Source organism: Alosa alosa, chromosome 21, assembly GCF_017589495.1.
Source record: "Alosa alosa isolate M-15738 ecotype Scorff River chromosome 21, AALO_Geno_1.1, whole genome shotgun sequence".
NCBI classification, from domain to species: domain Eukaryota; kingdom Metazoa; phylum Chordata; class Actinopteri; order Clupeiformes; family Clupeidae; genus Alosa; species Alosa alosa.
Genome location: NC_063209.1, coordinates 9,195,087 through 9,214,663, shown reverse-complemented (window position 1 = coordinate 9,214,663; position 19,577 = coordinate 9,195,087). Strand labels below are relative to the sequence as shown.

At 43.3% G+C, this 19,577-nt stretch overlaps 2 protein-coding genes across 4 annotated transcripts in view; one reads left to right on the top strand and one right to left on the bottom strand.

Moving 5' to 3' along the window:
• Window positions 1–266: 266 nt before the first annotated feature.
• On the bottom strand, window positions 267–6,567 carry LOC125286192 (ribose-phosphate pyrophosphokinase 1). 2 transcript variants are annotated; one of them, XM_048230986.1, is made up of 7 exons: window positions 6,258–6,567; window positions 5,241–5,430; window positions 3,767–3,865; window positions 2,632–2,756; window positions 2,269–2,442; window positions 1,573–1,732; window positions 267–1,193 (listed from the first exon to the last, which is right to left on the bottom strand). In XM_048230986.1, the coding sequence occupies exons 1-7, from the start codon at window positions 6,377–6,379 to the stop codon at window positions 1,101–1,103; spliced, it is 963 nt and encodes a 320-aa protein (XP_048086943.1). In that variant the 5' UTR covers window positions 6,380–6,567; the 3' UTR covers window positions 267–1,100. The 2 variants fall into 2 exon arrangements, with proteins under 2 accessions (XP_048086943.1, XP_048086944.1); XM_048230987.1 differs by having other exon boundaries at window positions 5,247–5,430.
• Window positions 6,568–11,007: 4,440 nt separating this feature from the next.
• The window catches only part of kctd12b (potassium channel tetramerisation domain containing 12b), a 20,708-nt gene continuing 12,138 nt past the window's right edge, over window positions 11,008–19,577 (top strand). For both annotated transcript variants that reach the window (XM_048230984.1, XM_048230985.1), the window contains exon 1: window positions 11,008–12,786. In XM_048230984.1, the coding sequence (XP_048086941.1) occupies window positions 11,928–12,786 (859 nt within the window). In that variant the 5' untranslated portion in view covers window positions 11,008–11,927. The remainder of the gene's footprint in view (window positions 12,787–19,577) is intronic.

Here is a 19,577-nt window from a genome sequence, read left to right as displayed (position 1 = left end):
GGTCAGGTTAAGGATCATGACCCTTTTCATCAATTTTAGACTGGGTACCCCTTGCGTGCAAAATCAGTGCCCAGTATGTTGAAAAGTGAAATTCCATACAGATTACTTGTTAGACGATATATATAACTTGAACACACTTTGATCACCATCAAGGGACATACATACCTGCGATTAATAAGTTAATGTGACTAGCCTAACATTGCTGATACCTTACAAGAATTCTCAGATCACATTTAGGAAGGGACAGAGAACAACTCACCACTATCTTTATGGTTTCATCAGGACTCTTTAATAAGAACAAAGTTATCAATCCATAATGGAGTGTTCAACCCCCAAAGAAGAAAAACCAGCCACATACAAAAAAAGCAGAAATGAACCAGAAAGGTAAGCACTTCCATGATGTGACCTCTTTGAATAACTGACTAAAACTACTGTCCAGTGTCCATAGAAATGTCATCTCTTTACAAAAAAATGCACAAAAAAAGATTAAAAATAAAAACAGCACATCAACTCTTCTCCAGGAAGTTCTTGCCCTCAGACAAGCTTGTGTCTTATGGGGAAAAAGGGAAAGAAAAAAGAAAAGAACTCACTCACTCACTCACACTCACTGCCTTTCATCACATTCCTCCATCAGGCATTTGGGTGGTGTTAATTATAGGTCCCTATTGGCCAGTATGAATTTGTTGATGACTTTAACACTTTTGACCTTTCTGATTTGATTATCAAAGCTACAGTTAAAAATCAGGAACCAATAAATAAAATTGTAACATCACCACGAAATGACCTAAATATTTTTTTTAACTCAATAACTTGAGTTTGTAACAGCTGCATGTTGGATATGACCATTCTCGTCGAAGAAGGCTTTGTTTGGAAATTGTTTCACGGATAGTCACTAGGGGGGATGGGCATGTCCTCCGCTCTGTCAGTCTGCCTGATGGGGCAGCCATCTTGTGAGCTTGGGATAGATGAGTTGAGAGGATATCGGATCAGCCTTAGACAACTCCGGTACGAAGGGATAGAGAGAGGACCTCCAGGGAGTGGGGTAGAGTGTAGGTGTGTGTTAGTGTGTGTGTGTGGGGGGGGGGAGAGGAGACCAGAGATTACAAGGGAACGTGGCTGAAGAGGTAAGAGACTGATTCGCCGTTGTGAGTCCTCCTGATGGCCTCTGCCAGGATCATGGAGATGTCGATGACCTGAGGAAGACACACAGACACACACACACACACACACACATTAACACAGAAAATAACTTGTTAGCTGGACATCAGCCATATTTCACAGCCATGAAAGGGAATAGGCCTTAAAATGAAAAAAGGTTGTGGGAGCCACTAGTTTCAAATCCTTTTAACGTAGATTCACAGACTGGAGAACATCAACATTCTGTTTGGGACTGGGTTAAAAATGGTTAAAAAGAGGTTTATAAAAAAATAAATAAATAAATAAATAAATAAATAAATAAATATGTAAAACTTAGTCCAATGTTTCTTCACTAGCTAATTGCTAAAAATCTGCTGAAGCCTGTAGACAGTGATGTAATACAGGACCGTTTCGGGTGGGTGATGAGCGGCACACCTGGATTTTCGGACAGTGCTTCATCTTCTCCTCCTGAGGAATGGTGTTGGTCACGACGACGGCTTCAAAGGCGGCGTTGTTGATACGTGAAATGGCTGGACCCGAGAAGATCCCGTGGGTCAAAATGGCGTAAACTTTTGTGGCACCAGCTGAAATCAGTCTGTCGAGAGAGAGAGAGAGAGAGAGAGAGAGAGAGAGAGAGAGAGAGAGAGAGAGAGAGAGAGAGAGAGAGAGAGAGAGATTATAAGCAGGGTTCCCACACTTTCTTTTTAAATTAATTTAGCTAATGCTTTTATCCAAAGCAACGTCCAGAGACCAGTTGTAGGGTCAGTCCCCCTGGAGCAACTCAGAGTTCAGGCCTCACTCAGGGGCAGGCGGGCATCAAACCACGATTTTCTTTGAAACCCAAGTTTTCTTAAAACCACTACACCATCACTGCCCCACTACCCATTCCAACACCTTTTTAAGCGAATCAAATTTCACCTAGACATTACAGAATCGGTCACAATAAGCACATGGAGGAATGAGTGGAGCAACTGCAGTGTACTGACTATTTCAGGACCTAGTGTGTAGAAGACCACTGATAATAATACAACCTCACACACACACACACACACACACACACACACACAGTCGAGCTTGCTAACACCATTACATGCATCCACATGAGCTCTAAACACACACACACACACTCACTTGTCAGCAGCATGGCAGACGGTGCCACAAGTGTCGGCCATGTCGTCGACCAAAATGGCCACGCGGTCTTTCACATCTCCGACGAGAACCATGCGGTCCACCTCATTAGCCTTCTTCCTCTCCTTATGGATGAGGGCAAAGTCCACATTCAGACGGTCTGCTATGGATGTGACCCTGTGGGAGCGGAAAAACATATTAGAGGCAGGAAAAAACAAAACACTTGACAGTGACGATGGAAACTCATCACGCTCAAACCCACAAACACACACACACACATGCGCACACACACACACACAGAAGGCAAGCAGAGAGAGACGACAGTGTGTGAAACAGGAAGAGGAGGTGAGAAAACCTAGCACGAACCTCTTAGCGCCTCCAGCATCGGGGGACACAATGGTGCAATTCTTCCATTCCGGAATGTTCTCTTTGATCCACTTAAGCACGGCAGGTTCTGCGTACAGGTTATCCACAGGAATGTCGAAGAAGCCCTGGATACGTGAGGGGAGAAGCACACTGGGAACTAAGTGTCAAGATTAAAAGCCTTTAAAGGATTTACACTAATTTTTTTTTTTGTCCCCCATCCCCAAAAGCTAATATTGTTGTGTTTCAGAACACTGCCCTGCACAATAGATTGCAGATTGCAAGATACTCTGATATAAAGATGCGCAATCATTGTGATATTATTTGAGTACTTGCTCTGTATTGTGTTTTGGCACTCATGTTGTTTACATCTGACCGCTAAGATTAGTGTGCCTTAAATGTTTCTCCATATTGTGATGCAAAACTAGAAGTGAAAGTGCTCCTTTGCTAAAGATGTGTGGTCTTCTGTGGTTTAAAAAGACAACATAGTAGACATCATATAACATTTGTTATTTTACACATCAAAGGTTAAAGAAAATTAATTTATCAGATAGAACCTTGTATAAGGACGGACGGAACCCTGCTTAAAAAAATATATCCTTGAACAAAAAAAATGCAGATATAAACAATAACATTTAATTTCAAACAAGCTTTGCCATGTTGACATTTACTTCCCACACGAGTGACGAGGTATTAAGGGCAGCATGTCTGGGCAGGTAGTTGAATCTTTCAGGATATAAATTACACAAATAACAGCCACAGGCAACCACAAGGATTCTCTCACTTTAGCCTGACAGACAGTCTGAAAGACAGCCTGATCACTTCCTCTATGCTGAGATGAGAGTGCCTTCTACAGAATACGGAGTTAAAATTCTGTCTAAAACTAGCCAATAGCTAACAAGCTTTGACTAGCTTAACACCATACCAACAGCAGCATAGTTGGTACCTGCCCTGCTAACTGAACTGAACTATGGCAACATACTCTGGTTGTAAAAGAAAGTCTGTAAAAAGGTTTACATTTCTGCTGAGTTTCAAAAAAGCCACCTTAAAAATAGCCTAATTTAAAAACATATAACCACCTGCATAATGTCCCTTTAATTGGAGTTTCCATCAAGTGGAGTGTAGCAGCGCGGCCTACCTGTATCTGAGAGGCATGGAGGTCCATGGTGATGATATGGTCCGCCCCGGCCACAGACAGCATGTTGGCTACCAGCTTGGCGGAGATGGGAGCTCGACTCTTAAATAGGAGACAGACGGCTGGTTAGAGGCAACTCCAGCCCATCACCTCCAGCAGTGCAACAACTAAATAAGGATCTCAATCCCAGAATATACAGCCATCTAAAACTGTTGCATTTTAACCCAACTGGAAGTAAAATAACTGAATTTCATTTAAATAACCTAGACAGATGTTGAGTGTATTAAGAGCACACATTTTTCATAAATGGAGGAAGCACGTATGGCTACATTAAAAGGGGCACTCTAAATGTAAACATTGGTAGCATTTTTGTCTATGTTTAGACAATGAAACATATTGTTATCCTGCAGCCCCTCGTCAGAGAGGGAAACAAAGTCCTTCATTAATCTGTGGGTACGATTGTCCATTAATAAGCTGAGACCTTGTACCACAACACCTTGTGAATATTTCGCCAAAAAGAGTTCCTCCTCCAAGCTTCTCCACATAGACGGCCACAAACTGCAAGGCACTTGTGTGCATTTAAACTTCCAGTATTGGTGATTTTGTACTTTTGGTTGGGCATTAAGGCTGCTGGCAGCACATGTGGTACTCAGAAAGTGGACTATTATGGATCCTGGGTACAACATGTGGCATCTTTGTGACTGATGTCAGCCAATCTAGGTATAGTCCTTGTATCCTGCATCCTGTTGTGTAATGTAAATAGGCTTGGTTGTTGATCGGCCACTCCTGTGCATATCTGAAATGGACTCAGCTGCGCTACAGTGAAAGGACTGAACTGTTTTCCGGCAAGTCACGAGAAGAGATAAGGACAGGTTCACTCTGTGCTGGTTTGTTTTCAGAATAAAGTGTCTAACAAACAAGAAACTATTATCCAGAAATATGCCATGAATGTCCACAAGAATGTAACATCATTACCATTATCTCAGTTTCCTTTACACACACACACACACTTTCTGCAGGTCTTTTTCTCCATCATAGAGTGCTCATGAGCAATCTTACTGTCCCAATACAAGACAGATAATGACAAGTAAGGTACTTACAGAAAACACATGCCTGTAATCAACCCAATTTGATCCAACAAACCAGTTTAACGACTTCTACTTCTGTGTAATTTAAACTGTTCGACTCTCCTCTATTTCAAACATAGGCTGTAGATGAGCTCTATCCTATAGTGTCTTGATTTGACTGCAGTAAGGAGCTCTCTGGTGTTCACGGGGGGAAAAAAGAAAAAAGACAGGTACAAGCCACTAGACATGGGCATTTTTTAGACATTTAACTCGAGGAGTGCCTTAGTGCGGAGAGCTTTTGCCCCCATCCCTTTTCCGTTTAGTGCCCTTTATTTCACCCAGTTGAGTACAGGACAGGAGTGCACGTCAGTGTGGTGGATGGGGCATAATTTCAGGTGAACGTCCCTCACCCCCACCTTGTCCTTCTTGTCCTGGCGGGCGTAGGGGAAGCAGGGGATGACGGCGCTGACTCTGGAGGCGGAGGCGATCTTGCAAGCGTTGATCATGATCAGCAGCTCCATCAGGTTGTCGTTGATCTCGCCACAGCCGCTCTGCACAATGTAAACGTCCTCCCCGCGCACACTCTCACCAATCTCCACACTGGCCACACAAAGAGAACCATTTATAAAACACTGACACACACACATGTGTGTATGAAAGAAGTAAAAGGTCTGAAGAATGTATAGTTATATTATAACTATACATAAAGCATAATTAGTAAAATAAACTAGATAATAATTAGAAAAATAAAGCATAATTAGTAGTTAATGTCACTAACATCTAAATGTATGCATCTGACTGTGGTTAGGGCAATTCTTACTATCACAAGTGCATGTTTTGCATGTAACCAAATTACATTTGGTAGACACTACATGTGTGTGTTCAGTAAGACCTGATATGAGACTGTAGATTTACATACAACCAAGCATGTAAGGGTGTGGTTATTATGCTTTATGCAAGTTCTGTTTCTAAAACATTGAAATGTAGTCATTGTCTAGTTTTCCAGCTCTGGAAACTTCTAATCGCTGTTTGTTACACAACACCATTATCATTTAATTTAACTATGTGGGCTTTACGTGTTGAAAGCAATATAATTTAACATTAACATTAAACTTTGACAGGCAGTGGGGAAAAAGACGATGTTTGAAAATGATGAAACATTTCTGGACCACGCATCAGAGAAACACATGAAACTCGTGAGCTTAACCAACCAGTGACGTATAATCAAATTGCATTATGGGACTTGTGGTGGCACATGCTTCAACCATTCCACTCGCAGTGTTGGTTTCTCTTCGGTAAACTCCATTACCCACATGGCCTCTTGGTACCCAATGGCAACACTTGTGGCCTCTACAGCAAGCGATGCTGTAAAATGATAACTCCTGATGGTCCAGTAAAATAAATAATGTCATACATTACACACTCACCATGTTTCTTGATTGCTGAATTTCTTGGTGACGACCTTCCCCAACTCTAAACCAAGTCGGTCGGCAATTTTTTGGGAAAGGTCCTGGTGCGAGCTACCGCTAAAAATCTTGATGTTCGGCATCTTCCTGATGTTGTTTTTGCCGGGAATGTCAAATCAATCAAATCCAACACTGTTCTAATCCTACAGTTACGAATTTGTAGATTGCGATGTTACTTCTCAAATGGTCAAACCCTTAAAAGGTTACTACCTGTTCTACCTCTCCGCCATCGTTGTCCTCACGCGCTCCTCTACAGTTGCGCGCGAGATTTCCTGTTAGCCCAACCCCTGTAGTACGGTGACGTCAAATAAGCACTCTTTCGTGTCCGGAATGAATTATAGCCTAAGCCAAAGATTTAGTCAAAGTCCTTTCCTCTATAAAGTCTCTGATTTAGTAATCTCTGACTCCTGCCCGTTAAGAGTAGATGTTTTTATTATTATTATTATTATTATTATTATTATTATTATTATTATTTTACAGCTATCATAGCCAATAAAACCTGAGAAAAAGAAATCAGTGCCAGTGATATCTGTTTGATATTCATATGCTCTGTAACACATGCAGGTTGGTTAAGATGGGTCCAGTCAGTTGATGAACAAAATGACTTGCCTATTATTTATTAGCCTACTGTTTCGCCTATTTCAATGTGGTTTCATAAAAAGAAATGAGAGGCCTATAATACAAATCTGAGGTTAAATGGGTTATTTATCTTTTATCTGGCTGGCTACACAAATCAGAGGACCCCCCTCCACTTTCCTGTTGGAATGCTTAAATATTAAGTTAAAGTTTAAATCGCACTGTAAAGACTGGACGGTGTAGGTTGGAAGATGTATGGTTGGGGACATGAAGATGAAGAAGGGCAGGCATCATGGGAAGTCTATTCCACGACCATAGTTTTACCAGTGCTTCACTGCTTCACTGCTGAACTCGATTTAGCCTATACATTTGGCCACAACCTGAAGCAAAGGCAATGTGAACATAAACATGTCGACTAGAGAAACCTGCTCACATTCCGGGACAATCTCAAGGTTGCATTCAGTACTCCCAGGAAGACATGATTGAAGTTAACAAATATTTTAATCCATCGAAGGATTTAAGACATAGAGAAAGACATAAGCAAATGGATGAATACCAAATGAATGAATACAATAAGCAACAATGAGAGAGTATTTGGCACAGGCCCCGTCCTAGGTCCAGGTCACTGAGCGTGGCACCTGGCAGATCCTGCTGGAACGAGACGGCAGGGGTGGAGCCTATACCCACTGGATGGCTGGACAAGGGCCAAACTGGTGGTGGTTAGGGAGGAAAGGTGGCTACATCGAAAATCGTCACCTGAAGGCAACAGGGCAGGTGCATGAGCCGATTCATTATTAAGGCCAATGTAGACTGGTTATTGATCAGCAGTAGGCCTAATGAATGAATATTCTTCCTGCAGAATGGCGCTTGCATTTCTCTGAACATTCTCTGAATACCCCAAGTTCTTTAAAGGTATGTGAAAAAGTGTGCTATGTTGCCTTTTCCACATCTTCAGTAGAACTAAATTGAAGATTTGAAAAACAGCTGTTGTGTTTTTGGTGGTCTGGAGCAAGGAATTTTGCCAGGATGTGTGGATTTTAGAGGACTTTCGGTTATTAAAGCCTCATATGTCAAATTGAACAAAAAACTTGAGAGCAATTATGAACTATGACCACGCTAGGCCTTGAAGAACTCTAGGTTGCATAAATTACATTTTCTTTCATAGTCTGTGAACCTACTGAAATATCCTTGGCCACCCCATAAAAGTGTTCTTCTGCCACTGATGTGCAATACAGGAAGACACCAGTAGATGGCAGAAACAACATTTGACACTGTCAGTTTGTTCTCTGGTGCCTGGTTGTGCGTTGTCATGGGAGACCATCACCTCCTACTACAAGTCATGGAACAGTGTGTCATTGGCTAACTGAGGTTAATATGCTGATGCAACATCAGAATGTGACAAACCGTTTCTATGTTTAAGTCTTCTGCAAGATTAGAGTTATACACAGATTGATGATGTCTGTCCGATAAATAGCTTGGGCTCTAACTGTTGAGTGTGTATGTCTAGAGTAAAACGTATTATTATTTATGAAGCTTTTCCAACACACACAAAGGGCACACAGCACATTGAAGCATTGTAAGCAAATGTCCTGTTTGTGTTAATTTATTTTGGTCTTTTTCTCTTATTTGGGTTCAGGGTTTGGGGAAGTTCATTCCCTTTTCCTGTCTACACTGACAGTCTGAAGGAAGTGCTTTCCCATGGGAAAAGTGCCTGGTTTAGCACTACAGCTCAGTTAGTTCTGGCTGCCTCCTTGTCCCTCTCCTCCTTCACACAACCCACTCTTCCATTTTTAATAAGACATGGTATCACTGACTCACAGCTTTAAAAAAGAAAGATAATATACCAGCAAGTCGTCGACTTCTCCAGTTTCACAATATTGGAGGTGCACAATGCACATGTGAGAGACTTTCAGTGCACCCTGAGAGGGGAAATGTATAACACAGAATTATTTTTTCATGTGAGGGCTATACTTAGTCTCAGCAAGGATCCGGCTTTGGATCACTGTGCAAAATGAGATATGACAGGTTACGAGGCCTGTGCAGAAATGCGACCAGCCGACAATAGAGGGAAGGGTGTGTGTGTGTGTGTGTGTGTGTGTGTGTGTGTGTGTGTGTGTGTGTGTGTGTGTGTTTGTGTGTGTGTGTGTGTGTGTACCCAAACTGCACCGCTTTTCACGTTGAACACAAAGAGGAAAGCAGAATAAATTCATTATCAGGGCTGGGGACAGTGACCCTCGGCCCTCTTGTTAAGAAAACACGAGAATCTTTGGGGAATATTCTCAAAATATTGTCATAGTTTAGCTACCCCATCCAGCTCCTCTCTGGGCTTCAGCTGCAGAGGGTAGCCTATGGCATTCCTGTCAGCTTTATAGAGAAGTCTGTTGAATTATGGAGATCAACTGTTTAGCTTTTGCCCTTCATTCAGTTTCTATGCAAAGCAGATATTTCCATGCTTCACTGTTGTGATTATTGTGTATGCCACAATGACAGTTACCCTCAAAGAGGACAAAAACACTCTGGAACATGGCCAGGTGAATAGTCTATTTTTTTATTCATCTGAAACCTTGCCCTTTGTTTTTATCCTCTGAACAGGGACTCTGGGCTGCCAACCAGCTGCACCTGTGGGACATCAGCCAGCCTGTCAGTGATGAGAGTGTGATGAGGGAGAGAGAGAGAGAGAGAGTGTGAGAGAGAGAGAAAGAGAGTGAGAGAGAGATAGCCTTTGTTTACACAATTCATTGTACATATTTATTGAACTGTTTGTTACTTTGCGGCATATACTGACTGAAATAATGAGAAATGAGCAATCCAAGTGTCGGTGACGAGAGTGATGCAACTGAGGACAGACAGAAAAACATGAGGGTTGAGGGCTGGGGATTATGAAGGGGACATTTAAATCACAGACTGCACTGACAGGAGAGATGACTCTGCTAGATCATAATTTTCACTTGGGGTGTGACTCACTCTGCCCTGGAGACTGTCCTCGAGTGAGGCAAGTACTTTCACGGATAGGACAGCGACCTCTGGCAGCCAATCAGCTGGCTCCGACATGACCTATGGTGACCCCTGTAGAGGCTGTGGTGTGAGTGCTTCCTGTGAAATGTTAATTATATTCTCGCTTACCCTTTTTGATCCCTTATTGGTGAATGTTAGGACAGACAGCCTTGTTACTTCCACCAAAGATGGTTTTGATATGGTTGGTTTGTCTGTTTGTAAACAGGATTAAAGAAAAAACAAATATAGTTTGTTGTACTGGTTATTTATTAGGGAAGAGGTTTTCGTGAAATGTCCACACTGCGGGTCTGCTGTCTGCACACTTCACCATAACCCCCCCACCACCCACCCCTTCTTCCCACCTCTACCTCCTCCTTCTACACTACTACACTTAGAACTTCTGCACTCTCATCCTATTGGTTGATGTAATAATCGCTACCTAAGGTCATGAATACATGTACTGTAAATGTAAAGCTATGTACAGCAGGAACTATGCATAATATATTAGGGGGCTTGGGGGGTGGGGGGGCCGGTTATAATTGGACTTCCAAGCAAATGTCAGTGAATTAAACTGGGGTCTGGGCACAGTGTGTACCTGTCTCTGCAACAACTAGTCAGTTTTGGTAAACTCAGAATGTATATAAAAAGAATACAGTTGTTAATTCATTCACTGACTATTATAGTCTCCTGAAATTTGATCATTAGGCCTAAATGTAATATTTAGCATTTTGGATATGCAGCTACCGTAATGTCACCTTGACTGTTCATTGCTTTCCAACTATCACAAGGTGTCACTATTGTAGAACAAACCTACGTGGCCAATTAAAATTTCTGAACAATTTCATTTTATCACGCCAACACCGACATACTAAATTGGTAGCCTATATATTTATTTGCATTAATAATTCATTATTTGCATAATTTCGTAATATTTTTGCGTAAAAGTCATCAACACAATTTGAGCCTGATTCTAGTTTGATAGTGATGATTTTTTAGAAATATGTTTTTGGGTGTTGTGTGTGTCCCTGTTTAGAATATTTAGGCCAGGCCAGCGTTGTTGGCGGATTGGGATTGGAAGTAAACATCAGCCACATAGAAGGATTGATATGAAGCGACGTCACTGTCACGTAGGTGGAGTTTGCAAGAGGACTATTACGGGCTCCATTGCTCGGAGTGCGAGAAACGAGACGCGCTATCGCGGAGGGTGTAGAGGTTTGGCTGTCTCACGGGGCGAGAGAATATCCCAACAATGGACGGTTGGGAGATCGTTATGTATTGTGTTGTTGGTGGACACTACATTTTCACAATTTGCTTCTCCTACGGGCTCTACAAGTTCATATACCCCACACCGTGATACGGAGGAGAGCTCTGGCAAGTTACCATCTGACCGACGCTTCTTTACCTCGTTCAATGTGATAGTTTAAATGACATAGTCTACTCTTTTGCTTTGACGATGTAATAATGCAGTAAGCAAAATTGGAGAGTGCACTGTGGTGAGTAGTGTAGTAGGTTAAATCTTGCTATGCAGTAGGATAAAACAGTCACGGTTTAGAAACTCTCCTCATCTTAGTGTATTTTAGGCTATCAACATAGTCGAGTCAGCGCTGAAGCAGTTGCGACGGGTTGTTTAGCATTTGCCCTGCATGAAGAAGCCACAATTCGCTGACCGATCCTAACTAGAGTCGAGTTTGTGCTTTGCACATTCGTGCCACAGCGAACCGTAGCGCTCGAAAATCCCATCCTGGACCGGGAGCGCCTGCTGCATTAAAGCACCTTTTATCGGATTGTACCCTAGGGCTCTCTCTCTCAAGCGATTACACTCACCTTTTTATGGGGAAAATAGCTTAAAGCCACAATTCCCTTCGGAAAACCGTTAAAAAACGCTGGCTGCTAGATTGTATGTCGCCCACAGCTGTGCGCGTAAAATTGTACATTAGTCAGGGAGCAGTGCGCAAGCTTTGAGACAGGGGCAGTAGGGGTGGCCCTTGCTCTCTTGTCCAGGAGTGTGAGGGAAGCTTTGCAGGGAGGATACACTTTGACGCACACACCACCGCCTCAGCTATGGCTCTGCCGGACAACTCCAGCGGCTTGCCTGGGGAGGAGGTGCCTTTCCCGGAGATTGTGGAGCTGAATGTGGGCGGCCAGGTGTACATCACACGCTACGCCACACTCATCAGCGTGCCCGACTCGCTCCTGTGCCAGATGTTCAGCCAGAAAAGCACCAAGGGCCTGGCACGCGACACCAAGGGCCGCTTCTTCGTGGACCGTGACGGCTTCCTGTTCCGCTACATCCTGGACTACATGCGGGACCAGCAGCTGGTGCTGCCCGACCACTTCCCCGAGCGTGGGCGTCTGCAGCGCGAGGCCGAGTTCTTCAACCTGCCCGAGCTCGTCAAGATGCTGGCGCCCAAGATCAGCAAGCAGAACTCGCTCGGTGACGACGGGTGCCAGAGCGACCCCGAGGAGTCTTCCCCGAGTGCCGACATGGCGGCACGTAACCTGGCCTCGTTGGGTGCGGCTGCAGCGGCCACCGCGTGCGCCACCCTGGCGTCCAGCTCAGGCGACGGCAAGCGCTCAGGCTTCATCACCATTGGCTACCGCGGCTCGTACACGCTGGGCCGCGACAGCCAGACGGACGCCAAGTTCCGGCGCGTAGCACGCATCATGGTGTGCGGCAAGACGTCGCTAGCCAAGGAGGTGTTCGGCGAGACGCTCAACGAGAGCCGCGACCCTGACCGACCGCCCGAGCGCTACACGTCGCGCTACTACCTGAAGTTCACCTTCCTGGAGCAGGCCTTTGACAAGCTGGCCGACGCCGGTTTCCACATGGTGGCCTGCAACTCCACGGGGACCTGCGCGTTCGCCCACGAGCAGACTGACGACAAGATCTGGACCAGCTACACCGAATACGTGTTCTACCGTGAGTGAGACAAGACGCTTCAACCCCCCACCCAATCCCCCTATGCCCCCTGCCCGCATTCCACCTCTGGAAAACACCCCCCACCCGCACACCCCTCCCTCCTCGTCCCTGCCCCCCATCCTGTGACTCTCTCTCTCGTCCCCATCCAGAGCTCACATCCTTGACGGCTTGCCCCTCTAGTCTTAGATTGGGGGGTGTCTAGACATTTTGGCCTCCCCCATCTCCGTGTCCTGCGAGAGCCCCCGCCACCCTCCTCATCTCTCCCCCGTAGCTTGAGATCCCACCGAGTGTCCTACGGCTCTGCCCACCTGACGCTACTTAACCTGCGGCCGGGAGATGTCTGGCCACCTCCAACTTTCCCGCTGCAAGGTGTCTGCCCACCTCTGCATCCCATCCCTATTGCTCAGACAGAGAAACTGCATCCTGCAACCTTCGCCTGTTTACTTGCTACATGGTTATGTTTCCTGGCCTCTTTTTTTTTGGTTGAAGCACAAAAAATTGTGACAGTGAGCTTGTTTTTATTTTTCTCTATCTCTCTCGCTCTTATCTCTTTGGTGACGTCTGGTTCGGTCCAGAGTTTCTCTGTATTGACAGCTGTGTATGTGTAAAAAACAAACAAACAAAACGGAGAAAAATAAATAAATAAATACTGGCAGTAGAGCCACACGAAAAGGGCTTAGAGGAGTGAGTGTTGACCCCAGCAGCTGTGACTATCCACAAAACCCAACGCTTCTCATCTGACTACCAAATATTTGGGAGACCTCGCCAGTGTTTTTTTTCCCCTTACTTCTCTTCCCAGAAAGTCGGCCATGCTTCCCGACATGCACAAGAGGTGCTTCTCCCTCTCTTTCTCTCTTCCTCTCTCGCTCTCTGCCTGTCGCTCGATTTAGTTTTCAACAACAATATTTTTTACAACGTCTCTGGGACCAAAGCTGTCAAGCTGTGTAAATGCTTAGACCATTAGGGGAAGGAGACCTTTACAAAACCACCCCCGACTCTTTGAAGTAGGTGGACCAATCTGTCAGATCTCAAAATGTGGCTAGTTGCTTCAAGTAAATAATGGACAGTGGTTGCTATGATACGGGGAATGCAGATCATACTGGGCGTGCTTAAAAGCAAGGAAATAGAGGCGAGCCATACGCATACGAGAATCACACATTTTATCTGAAAAGCAATCTCTACACACACTCTCTCTCTCTCTTATAGAGACATGTATCTGCATTGGTGGTTGCTAAAATAGGTGTAAAGTAAAATATTGTTTGAATTGTGTGTGTGTGTGTGTGTGTGTGTGTGTGTATGAGCGCATTTGTGTGTTTATGTGCATTTGAGCGTGTTCACTATACATATTTGCATGTAGGTGAATGTCTATGAGTGAGAGAGTGTGTTTTTGAGTATGCTGAATGGATGGACAAACACACACTGCATAATGTGTGAGACAAAAGAGAGAACAGAGATCAAGTTGTCTTGTTGGAAGCAGCCAAAGAAAAAGCCCCTTTGGTTGCCTGCTGTTGCTGATGAACTGCTGGTATTGATTGTGCAATGAGGCGTTCAGCACTCTAATCGCCCACACACAGAGCAGAGAAGTGAAATGTTCATCACACACATACACACACACATGCACACGCACACAGACATACTGTACACACACACAAAACACACACACACACACACACAACCACAAATAGATTCATAGATTCATTTTTCTGCTCCTCTCATCATGAATGTAACAGTTTGGCTGATCAAAGGGGAAGGATTTTAACTAGCTTTTTATTATTATTATTATTATTATTATTATTATTATTATTATTATTATGTGTATTTTTTTTTCCTTTTTTGCTGTGAGGCATCATTTGGATGATGGTTGGCCTCTTTTGTTGCCCAATCGCCAGCCATTTTTGAAACTTTTCGTGAGAGTAAAATCGCATATTATGTTCAGCTTTGAAGATATTTTACTTCTGTGTATTGTGATAATAGTTCTTTCATACAGTCTATGAAGAGAAGTTTCCAAAGTTTTAAGTTTCTCTTTTTTCTCTTTTTCATTGACATTGTAGCAGCAGTGTGGCTGGTATATTATGTTTTTGTTTATAAAAGAAACTTTAAAAGCAGGTTTAGTGGTGAGGGTAGAGAATACTGTTTCAGGTGATCCCCCTCAGGACAACAACAGCATCCTTTACCTCAGTAAAATTACCACAACACATAAATAGCACAGTAGAACTGGCACACACACACACACACAATCCCAGGAATGTGTGGTCATTCATTGTTATCGTTTATTATTATGAAATCCAATAACAATAACATAACATGTTTTACCCTTTGCCTAAGGCGATGGTCCTCCTCACAAAGACGAATCAGTGGTGTTATCACATTATGAGACACATAACGTAACGTCGAGCTTGCTCGTTATTGAAAGTGCCATTTATTGTAATTGCTGAAGCCTGAGGATAGCATCAGCCTAGCATCTGTTCACAGTGGTGTTTGTGTGCAGACTAAATCTTAGTGTCAAAACCCCTAACATGAATAAAAAAAACTTTTAATCAATTAAAAAAGCATTTTTTTGTCATATTTTTTGTCAAATGGTACATGCTACAGTTTTTTTTTTTAAATATTTTTCCTCTAGATTTGTATTCTTTCTCATTTTAGTTTATTAGTTTTTTACATCTATTCATCAAAAAGTGCTTTGTTGATAAATAGAGAATAATGTAATTATTGAGAAAGATTTAAGATGCGGTGATGATTAGGAAATACCGTGGATAACTTCAGCACTACGTGGCTGAACATTTTCAACAGTGCTGTGTTTTTCTTTTCTCCAGCTTATGAACGTTTACGTGGGTGATTTTCAGTTTTGCTTCTTTGTCGGGGATCGTGGAGTGGAGGAGATAATCCTTGCAGTATTTGTTATTCAGAAATATGTTGATGTAAATCTTTCTGGCCAGTGTGAATGGCAACTATTAAAAATCTGTTACATCCTAATCCCTCATACCTTCATCTGTTGGAGCTATGTAATTATGAACAGTGTACTATAGATATAGAAAGAAAGATAGACTGAAGAGATGCATAACAGAGAGAGTGAGAGAGAAAAAGGGAAGAAGAGATGTACACTGTGTGATAGCCAGAGAAAAGAGAGTGAAACGTTTGGAGTATTAAACCAGATTATCCTGTTTATTTTTTTTTCTCTCCTGCACACAGTTTCTTTAGCATGAGATACATGACTCTCTCTGTCTCTCTCACTCTCTCTCCCCTTCCTCCCTCATTGTTTCGTTGTCTTTCCCCTCTCCTGCTCTCTCTTTTTAATTTCATCTCTCTCTCTCCCTCCTTCCATCTCACTCTCTCCTTTTCTCGTTTGTTTACTGTGCCACGCTTTCTGCTCACTCACTTCAAAGGCTGACCGAAGGAAGGTCCAGAATAGAAACAAGGACAAACATATAAGAGGCTCTGTCAAAGCTGATTACCAAGCACTTGTATGGCTGGTACTAATCTCAGTAATTAGACGTGAGTCTCTTCCTCTTTTGAACAATGGAAACCAACCATCCCTGTCTTCTATATTGATTAAAGCATTCAGGTCCACCGGGTAGCCATTGAATTGTGTAGCCGTGAAAGATGGGTGACAAGGTTCATTTCCAGGGACTGGAGCAAAACAGAGTTATCCAAAAGCTCTCAAAGCATCTGTTTGTAAGCTGGACATACTGTACACCTCCACTGATCATCTTGTTAGGGCCAACAGCAGAAGAATGGGATTTGGATAATAATAAGGATGATGAATTAGGGATGATTCATCTTGTTAGGGACAAGAAAGGGATTTGGATAATTATTGCAAAGAAGGTGGCAAAAAGAAAATAAAAAGTTGTTTCGAAATGTATAAAGATGGGAGAATTACTGAAGGAACGGGCAACCAAAACATCACATTTTTCAACAAAATCGATCGTAAATAATGTTGTGAAGTATAATTCACTTGTGATTTTGACGGAAGTTATTCTCTCAGAATGAAACCAATTGCCTTTACAATGCACAACAAGCAAACCTTGCTGAAGCTGTTAATTCTCCCAATCGTCACAAATGATCCACTCCATGATTCAATCAAGACTACTTCAAAAGCAGTTGCCAACGGATCAATAATATTTTGCAGTCAATCTTCATCTTGTTTAGTTTATGTAGTTCCCCAGTGAACACTGCCCCTGCAAGTGTACGCCTAGTGACAGGAAGTGAGGCCAGGCCTATTCATCATCCCCCCACAGCTTAATGTACTGAAACTCACAAGTCAGCAGACTCACTGCAGCTTTGCCTCAAAACAATGCCTCTTGTCTTAAAACAGAATAAAAGGACATCAGATCATCCTTATTTTTTTTTTTTTACTTTACTTTGCTTTACTTTTTACTTTAGTCACTTAATCTGTTTTAATGCAAAAAGAATTAGTGTTGGATGTATGTCCTTGTTGATCAACTATTCATAATAGTGTAATTACACGCCCTTGGCTGACTTTGGCTCATAGTACATGTCTGTAGGCCTTTTTGTCAAAAACAAACATATACACACACACACGCACGCTCGCACGCACGCACGCACGCACAGGACCTTTCATAGGTACAGCAGGTAACCCTGACTTCAGAAAGTAAGAGTCCTACCCTGTATTGGTGATTCTACCTGTGCGCTTAAGACAGTAAATTTCACTAATCGGGCTACCCACCTCTGCTTTCATATGCCGAAGGGGTTACTGGAGCACCTCTGAGTTGCCTCTGTGGAAGCTACCCAAGGGTTTGGCAAGTTATATTTAGAGAAATACAAATGTATGGAGGGCACATGAGAGGCAAATCATTCCAAAGGGAGTATGTGGATGTTTGAGAGTGTTACACGAAATTAAATAGCACCTCAAAGCAGATTGGGAAAGGGGGAAATATTTAACATAGTGGATGAATATGCAAATGAAACCATGCTTTAAAAAGAAAACTAGGAAATCTCTAAAATATTGCATTTGTTAGACTGCCAAGCGCTGAGCTAGCATAGTTCTAAATGGAAATGAGAGGTTCTTATTGACCGTTTCAAGAGAGTTCCATTATCAGCATCATAGTTGTTCCCACAAGGCTTCTGTTTTAACATTCCATATGTTATCTTAATGAAGCGGAAGTTGACTGGGAACAAAATTGAACGTTCAAGCATTGTTGTTGTTTTTCTTGTTGAAAGGGTCTATAGGCAAATAAATTGGCAAAATGTTACTATTTTGACCCATTTGTCTTACAACCCATCTAGGTGATGAATACAATAACATCCACAGACCGTGTTTCTCATGGTGATTTTGTTGTGGAAAATACAACCCCAGGCTTACCGATGACGCTGTTTAGCAGTTTTGCTAATTTTGGCGTGCGTGAGTCCGGTCATTCTGGGAAAACAAACATGCTGGGCTCAACAGGCGCCTGAGCCTCTTTGAAAGCAGGATTCCACTAAAAAGCTGTTCAGTTAGGAACTAAGCACTGAAGCCACAGCTCTGTCTGCAGCTCCACTGCTGGCCACACACACACACACACACACACACACACACACACACACACACACACACACACACACACACAGACAAACACACACATAAACACACACACACACACCTCTGCTGACAAAAGTTATGCAATGCAGCCAGACTGCCCACACATTCAACTGCTACACACGCACTCATGTACACATACACATACACACATACACACACACACACACACACACACACACACACACACGCTAATATAATCACACATTTGGGCATATACTGCTATGTATGTGTGCATCACTGTAGTGTGAGCGTTGCCTGTGACAGTGCATGTGCCTGTGCATGTGTGTGGGCGTGGACGTGTGCGTGCGCGCGTGCGTGTGTGTGTGTGTGTGTGTTTGTGTGTGTGTATATACTGTATGTGTGTTCCATGTCCTCTCTCATGTGACAGGTCAGTCAACATTTAGCCAGGGACCTCAGTGAGCTAAACCACGCATCCCTAATCACCACCACGGATGGAGAGAGGAGAGAGAAAGGAGGGAGGGGACGGGGGAGACAAGTGGAGAGAGAGAGAGAGAGAGATGGAGAAAGAGAGAGAGAGAGATGGAGAGAGAGAGAGAGAGAGAGATGGAGAGAAAGAGAGAGGGCTAGACAAGGTGAGAAAGGGAGACAGAGAGTGAGAGAGAAAGAAACAAAGAAGGAGAGATCATGGAGGGAGAGGATAGAGAGGGAGAGAGGAGAGGCGAGAGGTTACGGTGAGACAGTGGAGAGTGTGAGGAGGCGTGGCAGGCAGTGGACACAGCACACACACTCAACCTCCACACACACACCTTAGCCTGCAGTTTTCATATCTACATCACCCACTCATGTGACACCAACCCTATGACAGGACAACTCTCTCCCTCTCTCTATCTCTTTCTCTCTCTCACACACACACACATGCAGAGCTGATATGAATTTAATATGAATTTTGCTATCACTTAGATTTCTTCACACAGACTTATGTATCACTGACACACACACACACACACACACACACACACACACACACACACACACACACACACACACACTTGTCCCTTCACAGGGAAAAAATCCATTACAGGGTGACGTGTGTTGCCTTGGTATGATTGATTCATAGCTAGAATAATGCTATGTAGACATAACAGAAGAAAAGCAATTATCTTGTAGACTAAGACAGGCACCAGGAGGCCTGTGTGTGTGTGTGTGTGTGTGTGTGTGTGTGTGTGTGTGTGTGTGTGTGTGTGTGTGTGTGTGTGTGTGTGTGTGTGTGTGCATGTGGATGTATGTGTATGCA